The 16,391-nt window shown below is 29.3% G+C and overlaps 2 protein-coding genes and 1 long non-coding RNA gene across 4 annotated transcripts; 2 read left to right on the forward strand and 1 right to left on the reverse strand.

Moving 5' to 3' along the window:
* The first annotated feature begins 1,912 nt into the window (after positions 1–1,912).
* Positions 1,913–3,901, forward strand: LOC140179882 (uncharacterized). 2 transcript variants are annotated; one of them, XR_011873738.1, is made up of 3 exons: positions 1,913–2,375; positions 3,367–3,591; positions 3,684–3,901. It is a non-coding gene; the product is annotated as an uncharacterized lncRNA (long non-coding RNA). The 2 variants fall into 2 exon arrangements; XR_011873737.1 differs by lacking the exon at positions 1,913–2,375 and having other exon boundaries at positions 2,401–3,591.
* A 4,704-nt stretch (positions 3,902–8,605) lies between these two features.
* On the forward strand, positions 8,606–9,752 carry LOC112759100 (transcription repressor OFP16). The gene has a single exon (XM_025807923.3). It carries the CDS (start codon positions 8,769–8,771, stop codon positions 9,450–9,452), a length of 684 nt encoding a protein of 227 aa, XP_025663708.1. The 5' UTR covers positions 8,606–8,768; the 3' UTR covers positions 9,453–9,752.
* A 3,834-nt stretch (positions 9,753–13,586) lies between these two features.
* LOC112757990 (increased DNA methylation 1) lies at positions 13,587–16,037 on the reverse strand. The gene is made up of 5 exons (XM_025806543.3): positions 15,955–16,037; positions 15,078–15,298; positions 14,340–14,426; positions 14,040–14,139; positions 13,587–13,773 (listed from the first exon to the last, which is right to left on the reverse strand). The coding sequence occupies exons 1-5, from the start codon at positions 16,021–16,023 to the stop codon at positions 13,588–13,590; spliced, it is 663 nt and encodes a 220-aa protein (XP_025662328.2). The 5' UTR covers positions 16,024–16,037; the 3' UTR covers position 13,587.
* Positions 16,038–16,391: the final 354 nt, after the last annotated feature.

Genomic DNA, 16,391 nt, shown 5'->3' on the forward strand with positions numbered 1-16,391 from the left:
TACTCACTTTTAAAATAATAATAAATATAAAAAGAATTAAAAAAATTCCATAATACTTTAAATAAATTGGACGGGTTTTTTTGAAAGACCGAAATTTTTTTTTTCTTAAATTGGCGGCGGTTTTAAACCGCCTCTGTTTGGATTTAAAAAGTGTAGAAACTTCTAGATTTGGCGGCGGTTTGCAACCGCCGGTAACATTGAGTGAAACTAATGTCCTATATAGCGGCGGTTTTATAAAATGCCCTTAAATTGGTTTCAACTTGGACATATCGTGCTAACTTGCGGCGGTTCGAAAACCGCCGGTAAATATGAAGTAAATCGTGTCAGAGTCATTTGGCGGCGGTTTTATATTGTGTGCCGCAAAAATTTGATTTTGCGGCGGTTATACCGGCGGTTTGTGAAAATCGCCGCCAAACGCAATCCCGGCGCCCATATCCATGGCGATTCTATTAACCGCCGGCATTTGATTTTGCGGCGGTTTAAAACCGCCGCTAATCAAAGAAAAAACCGCCGCCAATTCCCGCCTCTCTTGTAGTGACAGTCCCCACAAACAAAATTTTGTTAATATAATAATAAATGATATCACTTAAACAAGGATAATAAATAGCTAGTAAAAAAATAAAACAAAAAGCAACATAGCTTCTTATTACTCATATATTATTTCATGAATATGATGTATGTAAATCGCTATTAGAATTTAGAAGAAGTTAAAATGCTTTTAAATTTAGAGAAAAAAGTCAAAGGTTGCTTTAATACTACTTAATATATATTTAATAAAAATTTCTATGCATATTTCAACTTTTAGGTATTTATTATATATAGAAGTGATGAGTCATGAATCAGGATATGAATCAATCAATGAAAATTTGCCAAGTAGTCACCAGGTGTCACCATTGCTGCATGCGGTTCAAATGCTCTCGGTCGCCGCTTACTCTAACCACAACATCATACGACACCTATGAACTCCTAACACTCTCAATTATAAGTTCATGATCTTCTTGGGAAGGAATACGAATATATTTAGAATAATATATAGTTTAAGTAGCCAAACAATATCTTTAAATTTGATCGCCTAAGTGGAAATTAAACTCCGATATTGTAGCTCTCTGCTTTGGAATTTACATAGACTCACGTGAATTTTGTTGGTAGTCATAAAATTAGAAACTCCTTAACGGTCAAACCCACTGTTTGACTGCAACGAACTACGATGACGAAATTTGATCTTTGGAGAGAAGAAAGCTAATTAACACTGCATAATAAGCATATATAATAAGAGATAGAATATTGAAATAGAGATACTAAAATACAAATCATATTTAGTAAAAGAGATATGAATAGAGATATTGTGTATTTTATGTTTATCTTGACAGAATAATAAAGGATATAATTTTTTTTTTATTTTTTTTATTAATTTTGTTAAATTTTTATAATTATATTTTTTTATTATTATATTTTTTATCTTAAATTTTTTAAATAAAAAATAAAAATAAATTAAATTTTTATAATTTGTTTTAATTTATTACAAAATAAAATATAAGAATATAAAATTTTATATTTTTGTCTATTAATGTCTTGTACTATTTTATTCTTAAAAATAAACGCAACCGTTTATTAGAAAATTTGATAAACTACAATTTAATTATAAAAATTTAAAATATTAACAAATATATTATAAATAGAATTAGTTTTCTATTTAAAAAATATGTATATAAATTTTTCAATTATATGAAATATATATTAGAATTAATTATAAAAATTAATTGATAATATAAAATATATATTAAAATATAAATTTATTAATAGTTAAAATTTTAATATACAAATAATATATTTGAATAATTTTTATACATAAAAAAAATTATTATTATTAAAGTTTCCACAACAACACAAAATATATAATTCTATATATGTGTGCAGAATAATGTGATAGTTATCCACTTCAATTCCTCTTATAAAGGTGACAATTTCCAGCAGAAAAGGCAAGGATGAAGGAAAATAAAATAGCTGAAATATAGGCAGAGAAAGTTATTAGAATAGAATATCTTGATAATAATTATGAGCCAGCAGAAATCACGGAGAGATGAGGATGAAGCAATCAAGTATGGAGAAGTGTTCAACGTGTTTGGGAGTTAGCATGCAAGCCTATCACCCCAAGAGACGCAGCCACGTTGCAATCCATCGAAGGCTAAATTCTCAGGGAAACCCGAAAGGGTGGCCCTGCCGCCATGATGGAATCTGCGACGGCAAAAAACTAGAGAGCCGTTATTGTTGGCCGCAAAGACGTCACAAACATCGTCCAAAACGAAGGGATTACGATATCGATTAAAAAAAATGAAAGGGGCAACCGTGTCGTCACCAAAACCCTTGGTGGACAGGTTTATATATATATATATATATATATATATATATATATATATATATGCTAAACAGGTTTATATATATATGCTAAAGAAAATTGTTAAATTATTTAACATATTTGATTAAATTCATAATTACCTGATGAAATAGATATTGTTAGAATTTAAATTTTTAATATTTGTTTAAGCATTCGTATATAAGCATAAGTATAGATAAGCATAAGTAGATGAAAGCTAAGAGTTGAATTACTTGATCAATTCAAAGGAAAAAAAAAAGAGATAGTTCTTATATATTATTTGTTGGACAATTTTATAATGTTTTTATTTTAATGTTTAAATTGTTTAATTTATTATTTAAAATAAAAATTTTAAATATTTAAAATTTATTAAATATTATTTTTTTAACAAACTAAATACTAAGTTAAAAATTTCATAAAAACGAACAATCACTTTAGGAAAAGTCTAGGGATTAGTAATTTTTGTGTTTTGTAGTCAGCACTTAACCATAAAAAAAAAGTGAGTGATCTTCTACCATTAGATATAATCTCTCACCATTAAAAATATTATTAATGGCCAATTGATGGTTACAGAACATAAAAGGTGCTGGCCTCTAGCACTCTTTATCACTTTATTATTATACTATCTAAATATTTATTATTAGTAATGTTACGTGGTTACTAAATGTTTTTATTTTGAACAAAAATGTTAAATATAAGTGTAATTTAATTTATTTTTAATGTGTATTTATATTTCAACACATAAACTGATTTTGGTGACTAATTTTAGTATACACTTAATATAATTCTATTTTGAATTACTATTTGAACATGAATAATTTATATTTATCAAAAATTTATACATATAAATTAATAAAATTTATTTATAATGATAATTTAATATTTGTGTTAGTAAATTACCGGATTAAATTACTAAAATCTTTTAGCCTCCAAGACTTTAATTTCTGATTTTCTAAAGCGACGACAAGTATTTATTTAGTTCTGGGAAATAGGTTGTGCGGCAGTACGAAGAAGCTGATGAGGCAAAGGATGAGTTAGATGTTAATTATGGTGGTGGTAGCGGCGGCCGTGCTTTAACCCAAGCTCCACACGTGAAACCAACGAAAGATGATGAGTACGATTTCATAAGTAACCAAGATGATACTACTTCTCTTAATCCGCGCCTTTCTGCCATTGACCACCTACAACAAAATACACTACTGTCTACTGTTTCAACGGTATATCAATTATTCTGTTCCTGCTTTATTAACTTGAACATTTTTTGAAATAGCAATATATATTGATGAATTTGGCAATTGCATGGAAACAGGGGGCAGGAGAATCCCAATGTTACTACAAGTAGCGTACCTGGTGGCATGGGAGCATCCATGGCCACCGCTCATCAGGCTCACAAAAAATAAGTGACACACTTTCTTAAACTTAATTACTCTCTACCTTGCCCTTTTAAGTTATAATCTGGTTGTGCCTCTCTCTCTATGCGTGTACATTTTATAATATATGATAAATAAATGAGGGTGTTTTTAATTACTTTTCTTTTGTATATATTTAGGTAGAAACTCAGGTGCAGACATGCAGTCGACTTTATATAAAGTTGATACCTAAGAGTCATTAAATAATTTGACTGATTTAACTAAATTTTTATCTAACGGCTCTCAAATATTAACTTCACGTAAAGTCGACTTCACCTGAGTTTTTACCGTATATTTTATGATTCCTTTAATTGCTACCTTCATACATATAGCATATTACGGGAAAATATAGATACTCGATTAAGTATCATCCAAATTTTTGCATATATAGTTGTCCTTGTTTTGGGCCCATTCTTTCGGTTAGAAGGCCCATAAGCCCATGTTGGGTGACTTTATCCCGTAGCCCAGGTGTTTCGCCCATGACTCCATGAGTGAGAGTAGGTAGATCGAGATTTAGCATTTGGTTTAGTTGTCACGTACATTAAGATATTTTTTTAAAGCTGAAAATTATTGGATGCACGGATTGCGAAATTAGTTTGTTCAAACTGCAAGTTACATGTTGCTGATTTATTTAAAAAAAATAAGAATAATGGATTTATTAGTCTGTAATTTTAAGTGGATAGGAGGCAATTAGAATTAGAATTAATATGTATATATATAAGAACAAGTGAATACGGCCTTATATTGACGTTATTGAGAAAGACGTACACTTCCGTCCTAATCATCCTTCCATCTTTAATTAATTGGTGTCCTTTTTTCCCATAACAGAGAAAACCATATTTCTTTCACTTACCGCGCACATGCCCTATGTTTGTTTCATTTTGCAATTAATGCTGACGCACCAAATCACTCTTTCGGTCTTTCCCCAAAACTTAATCCAACTTAATATGTGTGTGTGAAAAGCAAAAATATGAATTATGCATTGCATAGTTTAATTTGGAGCCAAAGTATTTCTTCATCATGATCAAATTATACTAGTAGATATATATATATATATATATATATATATATATATATATATATATATATATATGATTTCAAAGAAAAATAAGTTTCTAATAATTTATTTTGAACCTCACCGGATTTTGTAGTATAAATTAATTAACCGAATCATGTGGAACAAAAAAAATCATGTCCTCATCGTTACAAGAATAACTTGTATACATTATCTTATTGTCTATATACGTCACCTTGTTAAACATTAATATAGAGTATTCTATCTTCTACCAGCTGTACTCAGGTTAATGTCCTTCTCCATACCATACTTCATTAATCCCAGTGCATATTGAAAACGGCATGCCACCTATTATGTTCGTATCAAACAGACAATTAAGGCCCTGAAATATACATAATTAATCAAGAAAAATTAAGCTAACTAACTTCGAGTTATATACATTGTTAGAATATAATTAGAATCAATTAGTATTATTTAGTATATCTAAATATTTATTATAGAGATTACGTCTTTATTATTTCGATTATCTTAGCATTTATAAATATCCTTCTATATTGTATCATTTTATACAATTTAAATAGACAATTTGAATACACTCAATAATACATAAATCTTTTTTTTAGTTTAGTCTCTTGTTTCTAACATGGTATCAGAGCCATGGTATTTTCCTTGAAGAGGATAAGTTGTTTTTCTTGCGGTGAAATTACCGTAGATTTTTACTTTTTTTTTAATAATAAAGACGTAATTTCCTATAATAAATATTCAAATATACTAAATAATATTAATTGATCTTAATTATATTCTAACATACATAGTTAAATTTTTAATTGTTTAATCCGTGGTTTGCTATGAGAATTGACTGACATGGTAAAAATTGAAAAAAAGATTATACAAAATAAATAAATATTGCTATTTATATTTTGATAATATTACTTTTTTTTTTATAAATTTATATAAGCATATGTAAAGTGACATTATAAAAAATTATCAAAAATAGGAATGATAATATATATCTAAGGCTTTTTTAATAGATGGTATATATGTAATTAGTTTTGTAATAAGCTAGCACTTATTGTTAAATCAAAAGACAATGTCACGAGTCCCTCGTCGGAATGTCTAACTGAAAAATAGCCTTATCATCAATGTCTAATGATACGGACAACAAACTTACCCAAACTTCTATTATTCACGTTTTTAAAAAAAAAACTGTTTAACAAGATTATTATGAAAAATGTTTTGACTTGGTGGCATAAACTTTGATTATTTGATGGTTATGACCAACAGAAGGAGTGAGATGAGATGTTGGATGCAAATTGAAGCAAAGTGTGTTCATCCAAACGGTAGATTAACTTAGTAGTTAATACCAAGCCAAACACTCCCACACACATGCTTGCAGCGAACATAGCTATTACTCTATTAGCAGTTATAAAGTTAGTTGGACCATCCAGGACTTCTACTAGGTCGTGCATATGTTTTCCCCGCTACAATTAGATATCTTTTAAAAATTATCCATAATTTAATCTTTAAAAAAAAAAACTAAAAAATAAGTAACTTTCTATAAAAATAAATATTTAGATTAATTAAATAATATTATTTAAATTAAAAAATTGACTAAAAACTGAAAATTTAAAAGACAAGTAACATTTCTCTTTTTTCTCTTTAAATTCTCCACGTATATATGTTTTTTAGTTTCGTTAAAGAATTAATTAGAAATAAAAACAACTAGAGTTAACTATTTGAAAAATATGTTTATTATAAAAAAAAGGAAAAGACTCTTTATTATTCTAATTTTTCGGATTTTAAAATTAAAAATATAAGAAATTGACTTAAATTGGCTTATATTATAGTTGGTTCTTTAAACTTTTTCTATGTTTTCTAATAGAAAAATAATATAAGAAATTAACTTTTACATGGATAAGATTAGATTTTTTATTTTTAAAATTATTTTTTTAACTATTATTTTTAGAAAATTTAAGATTTTATAATTTAGGAATGTTAAAAATTCAGTAAAATTTATTATTTTTTATCAACAATAAAATAATGTTTAAAAAGTATGAATTAAAAATATATTATTAAATTTAAAAAATTAAACTGATAAAAATATTTAAAAAAACAATAAATTCTCCTGGAATTAAAAAAATTATAATTAGTCTTTAATTTTTCTCTTTACAATTAGAATTTAGGTATAGAAGAATTTAAAATTTTAAATAGTTTAAAATTAAAAATAAAAAACTAAGCTTATATTAGCCAAAATATATAATTGGAATATATTTGATCAAGATATTTTTTATTTTATTTATTTTTAGTTTAACACAGTGGTACATACTCTTTGTTGGTATATTATATAGTAGACGTCGTCTACCTCTAAATTTTTCATACCGACAGATATAATTAATTATGTTATATATAGAGTTATATATGAATGGAAAACAACATTTATGATGAAAATAATATATAATCTGTTTTGTAGATTAGTGGATGAGTGGTACCATACTAGGGTTCTATAGTTAAGAAACTTATATTGCCCTGCATGCTATTTGAGGCCACATAATATAAACACACACATGGCCAATCAAAGTGACTAGAGCATTTGGTTTGTCTGTCGTTTATATAGCTTCCTTGAAAAGTAACTATATATGTATTTGATACATGATAAATATAGCCATAATATATATAAATTAAATCACCAGTAGCATGGATATTATATTCCTCCAAAAGATAATGTCTTTAGCTACTTCATTATTTCTTCATCTGGTGTATGTGTGTTTATATATTCCAATCCAGCTCCCACTACTGTTGTGTCACGTACATTAATATATCATCGGACTTTAGAACGAAGTAGGGGTCGGTTTTTGTTGTGTCACGGAAATTGCAGGAAGATGCAGATCTAGCTGGCCAACCTATATGATCATCGTGTTTCAACATGGATAAGACATCAAATAATGTCGTTACTCTAGATCTCTCTATACCATATCCTACTTATTACTATTTCATTATTTTTTACAAACTTTTCTTTTTGTTGAAACACCCGATTGAATTGTGTACAATACAATGTCGTCATAATGGATAAAGATGATTTTGATCGATATGATATATGTAGGTATGTGGTTGAACTTATATGCATGCATGCGGCAAGATTATATTATTATTAGGATATGTAGTAGTCCTCACTCCGATAAAATCTTGCAATACATGTACATCATCACTATTTTGCTGTGTGATGATTTCAAAATAAAGTGGACCAGCACATTTCAATGCATTAAAATTGTCTCCTAGTGTTTGGAATTGATGATCTTTATTTTCATGTGTTGCATATAGTGGTATATTTGTTTTGGTGGAGGGTCATTCCTCAATATAATTCGGATTCACCATATGGCAATGATTTGTGTGCGAGTTTTATTTTGTTTGATACCTCTTAACCGTTCCCCATGTGCTATTCTTGCTTTCATCCCAAACAAAATCTGCTCAAAATCCAAACGGCTTCTCTTTAGTAGTAATTAACTGTTACGCGCTCGCTACCACTTCCAACTTCCAACCCCTTCATCCATATCATGACTTATGAGTGAAGTATCTATCTTTCTTTCCCTTTTGTACATGTAGTTAGGAGCGTGTGTGTACGCGCTTTAAGAGGCAAGGGAGGGGAGTGGAGAAACAAACAGGGGTCCAATTGGAAAACTACAGTGTTTTACGGCTGTCGCGTCACCGTTGAACTCACAATATCCATATATTCGTACGCACAAAAAAAAAAAACTACCGATTTTCTTTCACCAATCTTTAAAATTTGAAAGAGAAGGTCTTCTACTACTTAACTTAGCCTTGCTATCTGGTTGTTTACATTAATTTGATTAGATTACTCTAGTGTGGGAAAATCAACAACAGTAATACTAGCTATACAATATATATAGTTAGTAGTAGTTTCTATATTTTAAATCTTCCATAATTCTTAGTTTCTTTGAAACTGACACAAACTATGCGAAGGAGGAGAAGGAACAACCTCACGCACTTGGACCAATGCTTCTCAAATTTCATAAACCCTTTCATTCTTCATCAATCTCAATTATCCTCTAATAATAATAATTCCCCGCCATCATCCATCGTCAATCACGATCGCCACCAGATCAATCACAACCGTCCATCATCATCAACCTCAATCATCAAGAACTTCAACACTATCTACGACAATAACACCACCGAACCCGAACCCGAACCTGCAGACTTCGCCACCGCATTTGCCTCCCAACGCTTCTTCTTCTCCTCCCCCGGCCGATCCAACTCCATCGTCGAATCCACCCCGTCCTCTTCCTCCTCTTCATCACTAACTTCGTCGTTAACCACCACTGCGCCGGCGGAAGCTTCCTTGGCTTCGGCCGGCGACGAAAGTAAGGCGGTGTTGTTTGAGGGGAGCGTGGCGGTGCCGACGTACTCGCCGGATCCTTACTTGGACTTCCGGCAATCCATGGAGGAGATGGTGGAGGCTCGACCGGAGCTCATGGCGGACGTGAAGTCCAACTGGCACGTGCTGCAGGAGCTTCTGATGTGCTACCTTGCTCTGAACCCGAAGAGCACGCACAAATTCATTCTCGGTGCCTTCGCTGATCTTCTCGTTACACGCATGGCGTTTTCTGACGGTGGCGGTGGCGGTGGCGAAGAATAATAAGTTGTGTGGGTACGTAACGTAATTACTCTATCTTGCATATGTAAGTTGAGAAGGTAACACGTGGGTGACAGATAATCATTGTCTCATTAATTAATGCTCTCCCTTCACCAATCACCATTCACCATTTTATTATTATTATTCAATTGTGAGTATGTACCGCCAAGTAACGTCTTTTCTTTTTTATTATTTTTTCGTTTTTTATATATATATCTCTTCATTTTGTGGGTGGATGAGTAGAACTGCGATGTGAAGCCTGAACCCAATTTTAGTTGTGTTGTTGGTCCCCGTAGCCATGCATTTCTTGTCTTCTACTACTCCTTTATCCCTATTAGAATATTATAATTAAGGAATAAAATCAAAAAAATATTAAAGAGGATTAAAAAAAATTAATGTAAATTATTAGAATATTATTTCATAACGAGTGTACTCTTAACGTATTGTTGGTTTATATATTAGTAAAAATTTTATAATTATAGATTAAAAAAATAAATAATAAAAGTTTTTTTTCTAAACTCTTTGTACTATGGTAACAATCCCTCCATCTCCATTTCATTTATAATTCTTGTTTTATTTCACAATTTGGAAATTCAACAAGGCCTACCTTCATCATCAATCACATGCATTAACACTAAATCTTGTAAGGAGAAACTATATATTACTGTTAGCTCCCCTTTTAAACGTCATATAAATTACTAGTATTTGGTAACGTAACTCTTCAATCATGGGTACTCACTTGTTATTTCTCACCAATTTTGGCCTGGGACCATTATAGTCTATACATACACACTTTATGTATAATATATAGTGCAACTAGTTTAATTTTGACGTGTTCAATGTAATTTAGGGTGTGCCTAGATAAACAAATACGGAAAACTTCCCCAACTTGGTAAGTTAACTAGCTAGGTTGGGCTTATGAGGGAAATTAAAACACATGATTATTGTCTATTAATAGAAGCTCAATTTAGCTAAAGTATGCTTGTTATTTAATTCACAAGTTATTATCAAACCATTTGTAGCCATACAAAAACAACGGTATATATGTGTGATCTGCAATAGTTCCACACAAGAGCACAACACTAATTGAATTCGTATCCTCTAAATTTTGAATTTTTACTTTAGAAGTTAAAGTGTGACTTCTTATCATTGAATAATTTTTTTTATCTCAAAATAAATAATGAAAGATCATATTTTATTATTTAAAATAAAATTTAAAATTTAGAGGATCTAAATTCAAATTAATTAATTAAGCTGAACCCTCTATGATTGCCACCGTACCACTGCTATTAATTATACACCAAATCCCACTTAGGTTTGTTGGTCAAAAGATTTATTAATTAATTTCAAAATATGCAAATTGCAATTAATAACCATGGTTTCTTTATTGATCTTGAATCATTATTAACACGATGATCTTACTTTACTTATATTATCACTCTGCCTTCATTATTGTGCAACTTGTTGTCATATTCTGGTGTTGTGTGTGGCCTAATATGATTAAGAACTGTTGATTTATATTATTGAGGCGATTTAATTTGTCGTAATTATATTTTAGTTGCTGTTACGGTTGTTGGACGTATACAGTAGTGAAAATTGTGATGATGAAATGTCTATATCAATAAACAAGATCTACGTACCAGTTTATCCGTTAATCATCTTTGGATTTGTGCAAAACCAATGCATCGATCCAGACAGTGAATAGTATGATAAGAAAAATGCCAAACCAATCAAAGTAAAATAATTAACAATTTGGTGAACATAGAGAATCGCATACAGTTTTCGAAAAATATATTTTTTTATCATATAATTTTTTTATTTTTATTGATCGCTTTAAATATTAAAAATAAAAAATATAAAAATATAATTAAAGCAAAATTAAGACATATAATATAACATAACTCGTTTTGAAAACCGTACCTCCTTCCCTACGAGTATCTCAAATTTTGAATGATGAAATTATAACAAGTCATATGCAGAAGATTCAGTGAATTTTATATACGGTCCTTTATTTAATTATTATCTCCCTAAAGATTCACTACACCATTTTAGCTGGGTTACGTTTTGGTGTAGAATATTATAAAGAAAATTTTATAGTATTATAATTTCAGAAGTGATTTAATTTGTTAACATTGAAAAACAACGTAATAATGAGTGTTAGAGAAGCAAATTCTTTTTATTTATTATTAACAAGAACTTTTTAAGTTCGGTATTGGATATTGCATTGGTTAATTAGTATATAAAAGCCACCAGAATGCCAGATATATTTTCAAATTGAGTAATGTTAAATAATTGATTATTTTAAAATTATTTTATTTATTTTAAATTTTAAACTTTGAATTATTAAACTTTTATTTTTAAAATTTAAATTATAAATTCAAACATTAAAATTAGTTAATGTTGGTTAATTAAAATTTAATTCCTTTATACTTTTTCCTTTAAAACAAGCCTATGAAAATCTTATATAAAATATTTATTTTATATATATATAATATACGAATTTTTTATGGTGGAAACTCAGGTGCAGTCAACTTCACGTAAAGTTGATAACTGATGTTAAATGATTTAATTGATTTGACTAAATTTTCATTTGACGATTCTCAACTATCAACAATCATCTAACAACTCTCAACTATCAGTGTAAACTGCACCTGAGTTTTCACTTTAAATTGATAAGAATTTTCAAACCCTTTTGACTTGAAATTTTGCATAAAGTGCTACGCACAAATTAAATCTCTTCATGAGTAAATTAAATACTTGTGATTGTTAATTGTTATGGCAAAAGTAAATTATACATAAAATGGTGAGATTAAGGTACGATAGATATGTGAATAATTGAATGCATGAACTCAACGAAGAGGAATAATGAATATTTAACAACAATAAGACACGGCAATGATACAATGTGTCTAAAATTGAAGTTACAAATCATGGCTACACTTTGGTTCATATAGATTACCAGAAAACGTGACGATTTTAACAAGAGGGTCGTCGTTGGGTTTGAAGCACAGTAATTGGACTATTAATATTATTGCTCCTCATCACGTAAGTGCAATCATGAACAAAACATGCCATGTGTGTTGTTTTTGTCTCACATTATGAAAGTAGATATATGAATCCACAAATGTTGAAAATACCAAAGTATATACCAAATTATTTGGACTAATATGTTGCAGTACTAAGCTTAATTTAAGAGTTTACTGTTAGTAAATAAATTGCTGCATACATAATGATTGATTTGACTTGGTTTATCCAAATCATTCCTTAAAAAGAAACCAATTTATTTTAATTAAACTGAAACATAAGATGTGTTTATCGTTAAATTTGTATTTTTATATAAAGACAACTTTAACTACATTGATGATATTTTTTTTAATAAAAAGAAAAGAATTATAGGTAAGTAAATAATTTAAAATGTGATCATAAATAATTAAAATATTCATACAACATAAGAAGTTACTTCGATTATTGAAAACAGATAAAATCTCTTATACATGCAGTTGTCTTAATATTTTTATCAAACATATTAAATTATCCAACAACTTTTAACCATTAATTTTACATTAAAACAATCCCATCGTCTGAGATTTTATTTAAAGATAACAAGTATTATTATTATTACTATTATTCTTTTGGAGATGTGTTTGCTCATCATGTTCATCATCAGCATCTCCAATGTCACTATCATTTGGGACACACAGGATTCGCATTAGAATTGGTTCTTCTCAGTATTAGGAACTGCAATCAAATTATCACAAAACAATTAGTTCAGAAATTGAGAATATACACAAAATTTACTTAAAAAAGAAAAATGATTACTCACATGAATATATAGAGATGATAGCTGAAACGTACATATATTTTATATCAAACTATTTTATCAATATGGAAACTCAGGTGCAGTTGACTTCACGTGAAGTTGATAACTGAGAGTCGTTAGATAGTTTGACTGATTTGACTCTCAGCTATCAACTATACGTGAAGTTGACTGCACCTGAGTTTCCACCTTTTATCAAACATATTAAATTATTAACGACTTTCAACTATTATTTTCATATAAAAACATGTTCTGATAAATAATAATAATAATAATAATAAGAAGAAATTGTCCAGTTTCAAATGTATACATACCTTCTTCTCAAACAACCCTGTTAATGTTTTTCTTCAGCATAACCGAGTCAGGGCAAACTAAAATTTTCATTTTTTCAGTTCTAGTTTTCGTTTCCAGATCAAAGGGTTCAAACCCAAACACTGAAACCCAAATCTTCTCGCGTTCTTTGATTGATGGTATGACCAATAAGTCAACACCCAAACTGCTTAGTACCTGATACAAACATATACTAATAGTGAAAAAAAAAAAGATAATAATGTTTTTCAAATTAGTAGAATGAACTATGAAACTGAGAAGGCCTTATTTTCATTATTATTATTATTAGGTGGAAACTCAGATGAAGTTGACTTCACGTAAAGTTGATACCTGAAAGTCATTGGATAAAAATTTAGTCAAAGCAGTCAAATTATCTAACGGCTCTCAGCTATCGACTTCGCCTGAGTTTTCACCTTATTATTATTATTATTGTATGAACTCACAGATTCGATGACTGTCATGAAGCGGGTACACATTCCTTGTCGCCTATACATACCACGGGTTGTAATGAGTGGCATCTCTGCTACTTTGTTTTCATGAACCCTGTTTGCAAAAAACAAACATTTAATTAATATTGAACTTAGTCTTCAAAATTTACATTTCATAATATATAATTAGAGTATTAATAATTAGATAAGCATTCCATCAATCTATCTAGCATAATATCTATGATTATTGGGGTTGAGAGATTCGAATCAATTTTAAATTTTATATTATATATTATGTTATATAGACATTTTTACCTTAGAGATGCCACACATATAATCTCGTCGTCCCGTTCCATAATTGCAGTAAAGAACATTGTATGATTCATGCGATTGAACTTTGACCTGACCCAAAAAAATATATATATATATATACATATACATATATATAACTGTCACTTCCAATGAACAAATAAACCAACCTCCTTCACAAATTTTTTGTTAGCCAGAAATCATTTAACAAGGCTCTTGAAATGGTTGCGTTAAGAGATTTGTTTTCTAATGTAGAGAGTCCTTATGCTAATTTGATGCTAAAAAAATTTATAAATTTCTGAAAGATTTAAAATTAATCATGTTTAATCTCTTGAACTAATTAACTTAAAACAAATTTTAAATTTTTTTCGAAGAATAAATTAATTTCATAAACTTTTAGATAACTAATAAATTGATGCTACCATAAGTCCATAACTACTCTTTAAGGCACAAATTAAAATTGATGATTTGAAACCCTACCTACTCTTTTCCTTCAAGAAGAGGGTTACTAATGAACCATAGGTATAAACATATATGATGAAAATTCTGGTGGAATCAACTTCACGTGAAGTTGATAGTTGAAAGTCGTAGGTGAAAATTTAGTCAAATCAATCAAATCATCTAACAATTCTCAGTTATCAACTTCACGTGAAGTCAACTGTACCTGAGTTTCCACCCCTATATATATATATCCTAGAGAAATAGTTGAAGGCATATAGAAAAGAAAGGCTAAGTGGCCCTTACCCACGACTGTATACAACATTTTGTATCAAATTTACTCCTGTTCTATGATCATATCCAGGTTTGAATCCATCTTGCATTATTTTCAGTGCACTAAACAGCTTGTCATGACATTCTGGAAGTTGGGAAGGACGATTATTCTCAAATCCAGATAAAAAAGTGCAAGAAAACCCATCTCCAATTTCATGTTTGATCCCAAGAAGCCCTTGAACTCTCGCAAACAACTATGAGGACAAAATAGCAAATGAACATTAGCTTTTAACTACATTTAATTGAATGGATAATAGTCATAATACCATCATCAATGTAAAAAGTGATACTTTTTAATGTAACAAAATTTAGAGGGATAGATTCACGATTTAGGGTTTTACTAAGCATAAACTTTATACTTGATAGCAAATTTAGTTGATGTTGTTTTCCAAATCCCAGTAATATATGGCTTGTAAGTTATTTAATTACATTGTATTGTCAATAAAAAACAATCTTTCTTTGATAGATTTTTAGACATACATTACAATCTAATCTAATAAATAATATTATTTAATAATCTCATATTATCATCCTTTTCATGAACAAAACAAAGGTCTTGATTTGAAAGGCCTCAATCAATTTTACAATTAATTAAACATTAAACATAGTTAAGATAGAGTAATAAATTGAGGCAACTACTCAAATGAAGATCGTAAAAATATCTTCTCATAAAGATGCTTTGTTTAAAATTGTGTTTTATTTATTTAGCCACACTTTAAACAAAAACAACATTTTTATAAATATCAAAATCTAACCATACAATCTATCATCCAAGGGTCAAAAAGAAATATATTCACACGAAGATAATTATAAAATCTTCATTGTAGTATCACCATAAATTAAACCTGACCTGTTCGCATTTGTTACTGCAAAAGTGTAACGGATTATCTGAAAGATCAATGATGATACCACCAGTCATGGGTGAACAGAACCTATGATCTACATACAAGAAGAAAATAAAATCATCATATGAGAAAATAAGAAACATCAATGAGTAATCAAGAAGAAAAATATGATACATTTATGCTCGCAAAAGCAACATGTGCGTGACATAGGATCATCAGCTGCACCAGTCATCAACCCACAAAATTTGCATCTGCAATAACTGCAGTACCAGTCACCAGGTGGAACCCCCTGCAATGCAAGTATATATGAGCATCTTAACACATTTTTTCAATTACTAATTCATCAATCATATGTATGTTTCTACTCAGAATGAAATTGAGAATGAGTTGAGTTCGTCCTTATAAATGTATTAAAATGGTTTAAGATTTTAATCGTATTAAT

Source organism: Arachis hypogaea, chromosome 16 (genome assembly GCF_003086295.3).
Source record: "Arachis hypogaea cultivar Tifrunner chromosome 16, arahy.Tifrunner.gnm2.J5K5, whole genome shotgun sequence".
Taxonomy (NCBI): domain Eukaryota; kingdom Viridiplantae; phylum Streptophyta; class Magnoliopsida; order Fabales; family Fabaceae; genus Arachis; species Arachis hypogaea.